At 33.4% G+C, this 10333-nt stretch overlaps 1 protein-coding gene across 2 annotated transcripts; it reads right to left on the bottom strand.

Moving 5' to 3' along the window:
* Positions 1–1381: 1381 nt before the first annotated feature.
* On the bottom strand, positions 1382–6381 carry LOC102666618 (uncharacterized). Of its 2 annotated transcripts, none has more exons than XM_006587275.4 (4): positions 5984–6381; positions 3753–4731; positions 3431–3600; positions 1382–1561 (listed from the first exon to the last, which is right to left on the bottom strand). In XM_006587275.4, exons 2-3 carry the CDS (start codon positions 4431–4433, stop codon positions 3439–3441), a joined length of 843 nt encoding a protein of 280 aa, XP_006587338.1. In that variant the 5' UTR covers positions 4434–4731; positions 5984–6381; the 3' UTR covers positions 1382–1561; positions 3431–3438. The 2 variants fall into 2 exon arrangements, with proteins under 2 accessions (XP_006587338.1, XP_040860780.1); XM_041004846.1 differs by having other exon boundaries at positions 5429–6381.
* Between the last annotated feature and the right edge of the window lie 3952 nt (positions 6382–10333).

Below are 10333 nucleotides of genomic sequence, written 5' to 3' on the forward strand. Positions count from 1 at the left end.
CCCCTTTATTAAAATTTTTGAGGTCACTTGTCTAACAGTATTTACTCCCAAGGCCTAAACTCCGAAGAGTCCGTCAGGGCATCTCTCTCCTGATTCAGGTCCAACCCAGAAAATATTTTAGCACACAGATTCTATCTATGAACTGTACAAAACACACAACTCTTCAATTGTTCTCAAAATAGTTTTATCTCATTGTGCTTGTGATTAAACTCTTCGGGTCCCCATAGTGGTTCCTATCACAATACTTGTCACGCATTAACTCGTCGCCCTTAAAGGGTCTTAACATTAATTTGTCACCCTTAAAAGGTCTTATAGTCGTGCAATTGTACAATTCATAGTTCATAACTCAATGCACACAACATCACAATGCACACAACATCTCAATCACATACATACTCAATTTATCTCATACACTTGATCCCAATCACAATGGTATAATGTCAATTTTACACGTTATCACACCTCATGAATCATATACACTTTACCTATGAACTATGCTATACACACAACTACTCAATTGTTTTCAAAATTATTTTAACTCATCGGGTTCCCACAGTAGATCCCATCACAATACTTGTTGCCCTTAAAGGGTCTTACAATTGTGTGATTGTACAGTTCATAGCTTACAACTCAATACACATGTATTTCATCAATTATCACATGTTCAATTTATCACATAATTCCAATTTGAATCACCATTTCATAATCCCAATTTGAATCACCATTTCAAAATCAATTAATCCAAATCATAGGTAAAAATGAAAACACCAATGACACTCAATTTTATCAACCAATTCGCATCAGGACATTAATATTGTATTTATAATCACCAATTCAATTTTATCAACCAATTCTCTACACATGTTCATTTTAACCCCAATTGCGATAAACTCATCTCTTACCTCTAAGCGGGCTCACGTGTGCTTTGTGACAACAATAGCAACATCTCTAACGGTTTCCTGAGATTCCTCAAGTTTTTCCTCCAATTGCTCTGATAGGGTTCCCAAACATCAGAGAGAAAAAGGAATTGAGGCCTCCATTTTGTACTTCTTCGTGCGATTATGTTTTCTCTCTCCATAAATATTATCTCGCAAATCCCAATAGTGAAGGTATGTGAAAATGAGTTAGGTTTTTTTTTAGCATTCGGAGGTGCAGGCCCTAGAATCATAATGACTCTAGATCTTTTGAGTGATTCTTCACAAACTTGGGTTTATGTTCAATTGTCAAGGCTGAACGCTGAGGACTGTTTCAGGGCCTCAACTCTCAAATTAGTCAAGGATATGATTAGAAATAAAATAAAAATGAAAAGAAAACCGATAGTAGAGATGAATTCTCAAACTGTTATTTTCCTTAGTTAAGGGAACAGTTCCAAGTTTCCAGCTACTCATCATTACTACAATATTTTCTTGGTTTTAGGTCAAAACTACAATCTTATTAAAGACATTAAGAACCTACACAGTACTAGGCCATGTAATACAGGAAGCCAACAAACAGTCTCTCACCAAATTGAGCCACATAGGATCCTTTGAGGGCCTGGATCAACAATGTATGAACAAGGAACCTAAATAAGCAAGAGTTAAACTTAGTCAAAAACAATTTACAATAAGGAGTAAGCCTATACCAAGAAATGTTCAAGTTAATATTCGGTAGGTCAAATTAAGAAAATGACATGCCATCACTAGTAAATCATTTTATGATTCAACTTGACTTAGCGGCCATAGAACTACACCAAGTATGCAAGGAAAAACTAGAAGCAAGAAAGTGGGGTGTTATAAAGGAAGTCCCTAGCAAATTTATGCCAAACACATGCTCAAGTTTCAACATAATTTGCAACATCTAATTAAGAGTGCTTTGCTTGTAGTGATTTCTATCTCTAAAGCTACAAAGAACTAGCGCGAGTGAATCAAAACACAAGTTTCAGACATATGTTCACTTAATCAGTTAATTGTAGTGTTGTCAATGCCTGCCACTAGTCTTCATATATTTTGGAGTGACAATTACTGGCTTTCTCATCTAAACAAAGATCTCCTTAGGCTTTATCTTATCCGCTAAATGCATAAAAAGTAAAAGTTGCCAAGATTATTGCCTTGCACAGATTATACGTAACATATACAAAAAATATATGTGAAGTTGAAGTTTCTGGAAGATACATAACAGCATGCAAACAATATAGGAATAACAGGGGAGAAGGAATTGAAAACAATAACACACGAGAAAGGCAGAAAGCTATCTGTTAGGAGCCAAAATAGGAACGGTAAAACTCAAGTAATGTTGATACTGAATTGGAACAATATCAGAGGTATAAACCTCTTTTACAATGTTGCAATCCAAGAAAATATAAAAAGAAAAATAGGGTAATGGCTTATAGCTGGAGACTAGCTCCTTACAAGATGAAAGATAGAAAACAAACAATAACAGAAATTAGAGAACCCCTTTCCTGAGGCAGAACTTCACTCAGCCTAGCCAATATTGATATTTGATACTAATTTTTTGATACCCCTTATTCGATTACCACAACTACACCCATTAGATAACCTTCTCTCTCCTCCCTCTCTCCCCTTGCCACCTGTCATTTTCTGTTATATTCTCTCTCCTTCAACCACATTAGCATGTTCCACTCCTCACTTCTTCCTCTATGGGTCTAATTTCTCTTCCCTGCCACTACCACACTCATTCATGATTGGCCTGTGACTATCCTATTATAGGTGTTACAAGCATTGAATTTTATGTTGCAAACTTACAATCTGAGAACTCAGAAAGACCGAACTTTAGCCAGCAATGCAGAGGTACTATACATGCTTAAGGCTTTTCAAAAATGCTTTTGAGCTCTTCCTATTTTGAAATTACCAAAATGCTTTTCAAAAAGATTGTATCTAGATCTACCATGAAACTAATTCTATGAAATTTCAGATGTGAAATTGAATGACAATATAACAGCTAAATCTTAGCCTTATGTGAAAAGAAGGATTCGATCCAATTTCATGATTTAAAGTTTCACAGTCATAATGCAACATACAACACTAGCAAACAAAACCACTTCAGATTCTTCAGTCTAGTATGTGTCCTTTTTTCTTCGGTAGTTTTGTTCTTTAAGGATGATCCAGACTGTTGTAATACATACCATGCAAAAACTTCAAGCATAAACTGATTGCCACTAAAAGATATTTGTTGTCATTTGAAAAGAACTCAAATAAAAACTAGTTTTCTGTTGCAGTCTCAATTCAGTTGTAAACAGAATATTTTACTCATCAGCATTCTCCAACAAAAAAATAATAAATTTTTTGTCTCAGACACATTGCTCCCCATAGTGTAGTTTCATAAAAAAAAAAAAAAAAACATCGATGAGATGGATGGAAGAGAGTCTCACTGTATCATGGAAAAAACAGAAGCATAAAATAAGTAAAACTGAATAATATGGAAAAAACTCTACCTGAAGATTTAATCAATTCTACGTTGTGGAGAGTTTTGAAGTAGGTACTCCACTGCTCTCTTTAGTTGCTCAAAAGATATATCTGCAGATGGTTGGTTCTCCAAAATCAATGACTTCAATTGAACAAAGCAGGGAGGCTGAGTACTCACCGAAACAGGATTTGATATATCCTACACAATTAGAGTGAATAGGAGGCATATTATAATTGACATTCTTAATTGCAAGATTGAGTATCGGCTAAAAATTTGACACAAGAACACCCATCTTATGAGCATTATGAAAAAAATAAAAGATGTAAAGAGGAGAAAGCATAGTAACTAACCCGTAGTATTGTCAGAAGGGTACCCGAATAGAGCCTCAGTATCTTTACATTGGTGAGAACTTGCAGCCAGCTTATGATGAGTAAGTCTGTATTCGGAAAAAGTGTATAACCAAGGGTGTCAATGGTTACTTCTTCAAGGAAAGAAAGATTGCATGCGGAGGAGATTGTGTGATTATTATGACCCGTGACTGTGAGAGAACTAAGGTTTGGAGTAGAAAGCGCAATTTTGTAAGCTCCTCCTTCAAAGCTACCACTTATGGTCAAACTAGAGAGGCTAGAATTTGATATAGAGAGGAATTTTGCATCTTTATGCAACGAACAACCATCAAGTATCAAAGTATTCAGCACATTACAGGTAGAAAACGGCTCAGCATAGTCATTGTCCCTTGCAGTAAAAGAGACAGCCTCAAGTTGCAAGCTTTTTAATGCTGGCATGTTCAGAGATCCTGGAAGTGCTACAATCGAGGTGTCAAAAGAATTAAATGAAAGCTTCAGAAATGTCAAGGACTCACAGGAAAAGATGTAGGGGCAAAACTCGAAACTCTGTCTGAAGCTTAAATTTAGAGATACTGTAAACTGCTGAACATTGTGCAGCACAGCATATTTCATCAGCCTATTGAAGAGCTTGGGCTCCCATACCGCGACGCGTGAATTCAAGATTGAGCAGGGAAACTGAACCATCTCGGCCAGACAGAACGCGAGACACTAATTTGTTGAATTTGACAACATTGTTAAAGAGGGTTGTATTGAATCCAAGATAAGTTAGACGCTTCCAAAGGTCCTTCCATCTTTTAGACAAGACACAAGTTTGTACAGCATATTTTGTGTCCATAAATTCCATTATGTGGAGCACAACACAGTCAGGCAACTCACTCAGCCTGTCCCTTTCCTCTTCTCTGTCACTTCTGCTTCGCTTCTGTTGTCTCTTATCTGTCGTCATCTTCAACATTCCCTCAGTTTCTTTTCCTTCCATTGATACCTGACCAAGGAAACGTTTGACAAATATTTCACATACTATAGATTAAGATCATAGCAGATATTCATAACCTCTGAAATATTCCATTTTTTAGGTTTAAATGTTTAATTACAGTTTGGTTCTTTAAATTTTAATCTGAGATTTTGGTTCCTTATATTTTGTTGCCCTTTTTTTTTAAGTTGGTGTTTTTTAACTTTGGTTTCTGTAAATTTGTGTGTTTTTAATTTTGATTTATGTAAGTTTTTTTTTTTTTTGCTCATTTTTAGCTATGTATGTAAGTTTTTGCTTTTTTCAATTTTAATCCTTTAAGATTTTAATATTTCTTCTTTTTTTAGTCTTTGTAAGTTCACACTAAAATTGAAAAAAAAATCAAACTTAGAGGGACCAAATTGAAAAATTACAAACTTATATGAACTAAAAATGAACAAAACAAATTCCATGCACAAAAACTGAAAAAAAAAATGTAAACTTATGGGAACTGAAAATAAATAAAAAACTTAGAGACACTAAAATTTAAAAAAAAAATGCAAACTTATGAGGACAAAACCACATTTAAACCTATTTTTCAACTGAATTACATTGTCTATTAATATTGACACCCTTTGTGTTTTTATTGGGATCTTGTTACATCAGAGTTTAAATGAATTTGATATCACACTTTAACTCCAAAATCTTAATATTACAATAAATGGTGTTCAACCTTCTAATTCCTATACGATGTGAGACTTCACCTCACACTTGTACTTTAAGAATCTCCTCGTCAAGTGTTTGTCTCTTCCACATGGTAATTTTCCCCTCAAGTGGAAGAAATTTAAAATCCATGAGTAGTACCCAAAGGTAACCCATAGAGCTTGCTTAACCATGGCTGCCCTAACTTGCCTAGTCATTGCTGCCAACATACTCTAGTACCCCAAAGAGAAAAATTAAGGAAAACTCACCCACAACATAATGTTGCATTTGTGCGAAGGAGAAGATGGAAATGGAACAAAAATGTTAGCTACACATTGTGTATGCATCAGACTCAAACACAAAAACAAAAATAAGGAAAGAAAAAATACGTACCCACACCTGGCGATTGTGATTCCTAAAATGAAGAACAACAAAAACCTTTGAATATAACTGAAAGGTACAAACATTAGGGGCAATCTAGAGAACTTAGCAACTGAAATTGTTCTTCAAATGAAGAAGATAAACAAACTTCTAATAATTAAGTTTTGTCAAAGGTAAAAACGAAAAAGAAAAAAAAGAAGCTTACCCATCACACTACCTTTAGATTTGTTGAAGAAGATGGAAATCGCAAAAGGAGGAAAAGAAGAGGGCATAAGAGCCGGTGACTAGATGTCGAGGATTTAAGGGATTTTCTAGAAAAGGAAAAGGAAAAATGAAAGAAGAAAAATTATTCTTCTCACTATGACCGACAACGACAATAACTCGATAGTTAGGATTTGGCCAAGGTGCTATTTTCTGGAATTTTTTTGGGGGAAATGAATAATAGAATGTGAGAAACGTTTTAATCGATTTACTTTTTCAAGCTGCAGCCCTAACAAGCCAAAAATCGCATTAGAGTCGGTGACCAGAGGAGGTTTTTTGAGGTGTTGTCTGAAAGATTTTGGAAGAAGGGAGAAGAGAATAAACTAAATTGAGAAGAAAGAAAAAAACTGATCAAAACTAATAAAAAATGAGAACAAAAAGGACAAACTTAGATATTTAGATGCTAGTTGAGGCAGCTTTTATAAGTTGACATGTGTCCTTAGTGGAGCCATTTTAATCAAAGTAACTGATTGATTGAATGAATGAAGTAATTGATAATTAATGATAGGCTGCAAAGTTGGATCCATGTGTGAGCTAGACCTTTTTTACAAAATATTTTCAAGTTTCTGAATAATACAAAACAAGGTTACAAATTGAGTTTGTTGTGTCACAATTAGAAAGGAAGTGGAATATATGAGATCCTACATAATTAGAGTGAATTGAGGAATGCAAAAATTGACATACAAACAAAAATATGTTATGGGATTTTAAAAAAATATATAAAGGCAATGACGGATATGGGAAATCATCCCTTGAGATCCTTTATGTATATAAAAGAATTAAAAAAATTAAAAATTAAAAATAATAATAAAGAAACATATATAAGAAAATAGATTTTTGAGTTTATATATACTTAATTTTCTTTTAGTAATAGATCATATATCTAGTTTTACACATGAAATTAATAACAAATGTTTTTGTTAAACTTATTATTCATTAAATAATTATTTATTAAATTTTAAATATTTAAATAAATATGTAAAAAAATTGATCTCACGTTGTGGTTTGTGATTACGAGAAACAATTGTGAATTGTGAATTGTGATTTCTGATGATGAAGACTAAGAACTTGTCACAATGGTGTAGGGCTTTGCTCGTCTGCAATGAGATTATGGTACTCGACCAAGAACCTATCGAAGGGGACACAACAGGCAATGGTGTCAGAAAATAATGGTAATGTTCGACAAGACATTTCAGTTAATTTTTAGCTTTTTTATTAATTAGTTGAAAAACTCATTTGACAGTTCGATAGATAAGTTTTTTTAATAGTTTCTCAATAACTTCTAACATTTTTTGAAACTTTACTTGAAGTATTTTTTTTAAAAAAATGCTAGCTTCTAGCTTCTAACTTCTATTTTTTTCATTTTTATCCTTAATATATTTATCAAATTTTATGTTTATCCTTTTTAAATAAATTATGAATTTATTTTTTTTCTAGTAATTTTACAATTTCCAGCTATTTTAACAACTAGTTTCACAGAATATTTGTAATTTAATAAGGTATCTTTTTAGTTTCCAACTAGCTTTCCAGCTTTCAACTAGTTTTGCCGAACATAGTCCATGAAAATAGTATGTTTGAATTAGATTATCAAATTAAACCTAAAAAATAAACTAAAAGACCAAAATAGACATTAAATAAATTCTTAATGATAAATTACAATAATAGTTTATGAATGTATAAGGATTTTATTATCTCATTTTCATTCTAATTTTTTAATAACTTTCTCGAGCATTCTATTTTACAAGTAACAAAATTCTTTTCAAAAAAATTATATCCAATTCTACAGTGAAACTAAACCTAAGAAATTTTAGATGTGAAGTTGAACATGAAAAATGGCTAAATATCCTCTTTAACCAATCTTCTAGAATAAAAAATTTACAATGACAATGCAATAGACAACACTAACAAAGTCAGTTTGGATTCTTCAGTTTATTACTTGATCTTTTCTTCCACTACTGCAAAACATAGTTTTTACGATGGTGATTCGACTATGGTTTTATCAAAACTGTTGTCATTTTGAAGGTAGTGACATTTTTGTAATTAGTGTGACTTTTTCAATGACGGTTTTTGAAAAATCGTCTTTGAAATTGGTAATCGATGGCAGTTTTGGTATGACCCATCATTGAATTGACAATTCAAATTCTTTGCAAAGTGAAGTATTTTTTTCTCATGCGGGGTTTTAACCTCTGAGTTTGTCTCACTCATACCTCACCTTCTTTGTTCCCTTTGTCTCTTCGACTTAGTCGCACCCTAAAAAGCGTCTATGTCGAAGTTGTCCAATGTTGTTGTCAAAGCTCGTGTGTGTTATTGTCGTCGTCATTGCATTCCCTCGCCCTCAGAGTAGCTTTACTCTCTCATTGTTTGTAAGGTTCATTTTCCCTCGCTCATTCCCCCTCGCGGTCTTCCTATCTTTGTTTGCTTATAATTTGTGTTAATGACATGTTTGTCTGTGTGTGCTTGGTTGGAACATATGTAGAACACCGTTGAACTTTTCTTTAGATGGTGATTTGGAATGTTGTACTTTGGTCCCTATATATGGTAGTTTTGGAATGGAATTAAGTTTTTAGAATGGTAGGTGTGACTTCGTTACGGTGATGGATTTGAGGTTAGCTCATAGTGCTTCTAAAAGATTCAAGCTTTTAATTAAGCAAAGTCAAAATTGAAAACCCTAAAAATGAAATTTCCCAAATCTAAATGGAATCATGTGCCCTAACCCACATCACACTTATCTTCGTTTGTTCATCGTCCTTCTTCGTCGGCAGCTAAGGCATCACATCCATCTATTAATATTGAAAGAGCAAAAGAAATCAAGAGAAAAATTGGGGAAGCGAAAAAGAGCTAAAGTGAAAGGTAGAGTGAGGGAGATGGAGTGTTTGGGTTAGGTCTAGTCGATTGTGATGTTGGATCGATTGTTTGGGTTCGAAGAAGGAACGGTTCATGGTGGCCTAGTCAAATACTTGGCCTTGATCACCTTTCTACTTCTAATCTTACTTCTCCTCGTTCAGGAACTCCCGTTAAGCTTCTCAGAAAGGAAGATCCCAACATGTAATTGTCTTTTTTTTTCCTTTTATTACATTTATTATTCCTATTCAATAATTCATATCACACTTTCTTGATTATTATAGTGTTCCTTTGTTTTAGTTTAGCCACTAGCAATTAAGTTAAAGTTTATGTGATTGTGAGTGTGAGTATATAATTATTGAATGGTTCCAACTCTATGTGATTTAGAAAGTTATAGAGACTTGTTTTTATGATATACAATGTTGATGCATGTCATTAGTATTTTTTTATTTTCCTCATGTGCGTTGGTATTATTTTTAACAGAGATTGGTACAATTTGAGAAATCCAAGCGCGTGAAGGCATTCTGATGTGGTGAATTTGATGGATGTATTGAAAGGGCGGAGTCCACCCAGGGTATGTTGTTAAAGAAAAAAAGAGAAATATACATTTAGAGAAGATGTCATTCTTCATGCTCTTCAACTCGAGAGGCAAATGTTAAAGAAGCAAGAAAAAATAGTTGATGCTTCTAACTAGATCAATTGTAGATCATATAATATACTATTAAGAAAGGCATATTCATGTATCCAGACATTAAGAAATGACAATGAAAAATCAAAATCATATGCAGCATCTGGGTAAAGAGGTTTGGGCCTAATATTTTCTTTTAAGATGTTTGTTCTGATTTTCTGATGATCCAAATGTTTATTAGAAACTAATAGTTGATGATAGTGCTTTAACTCTAGCAAGTGATGGGTCTTTGCATAGGAAGTACAATTCAGGCTAATGGCCAACTTATTATTTAGATGGAAGAAAAAGTAGATGTCAGATAGAGCAAAAAATATTTAATGCGGGTATTTTTTTTGTTTTTTGGATTGGGGCAAGTTGGTGTAACACACCAAGTAAAGAAAATAATTTTTTTTTATTTACTAGAAGAGTCTAGTGATTCTCTGGATTAGAAGGAGACTCTTGTTAATGTTGCAATGTCGGCTTCCTAATATGGAGGGGAGTGTGCTTATTGCAACTTTTTGGCTGATGAAGAGAGTGAATATGCTTTTATGGATGTTGTTGAATATGATTCTCTTGAAATTGGTTCTACTAATGTTGATTCGGATTCCTCTGAAATGGAACTTGACATGGGTGATGAGATGACTACACTTTCAAGTTTAGTTTCTATCATTCATATCTTTTGTATAATTATAATCTAATGGTCACAACTTGAAAATGCTAAAAAATAAAAGGCATTTGATTGTTGGTTCTAGTGGTCTATTTATTTTTCCCAATATTTATTTATGA

Source organism: Glycine max, chromosome 9 (genome assembly GCF_000004515.6).
Source record: "Glycine max cultivar Williams 82 chromosome 9, Glycine_max_v4.0, whole genome shotgun sequence".
In the NCBI taxonomy this organism is placed as follows: domain Eukaryota; kingdom Viridiplantae; phylum Streptophyta; class Magnoliopsida; order Fabales; family Fabaceae; genus Glycine; species Glycine max.

Coding starts and splice junctions, on each gene's coding strand:
- LOC102666618 (XM_006587275.4), bottom strand. CDS start 4,433: ATGGTTCAGTTTCCCTGCTCAATCTTGAATTCACGCGTCGCGGTATGG. Junction 3,601..3,752: donor CCCTTCTGACAATACTACGG/GTTAGTTACTAT, acceptor CTAATTGTGTAG/GATATATCAAATCCTGTTTC.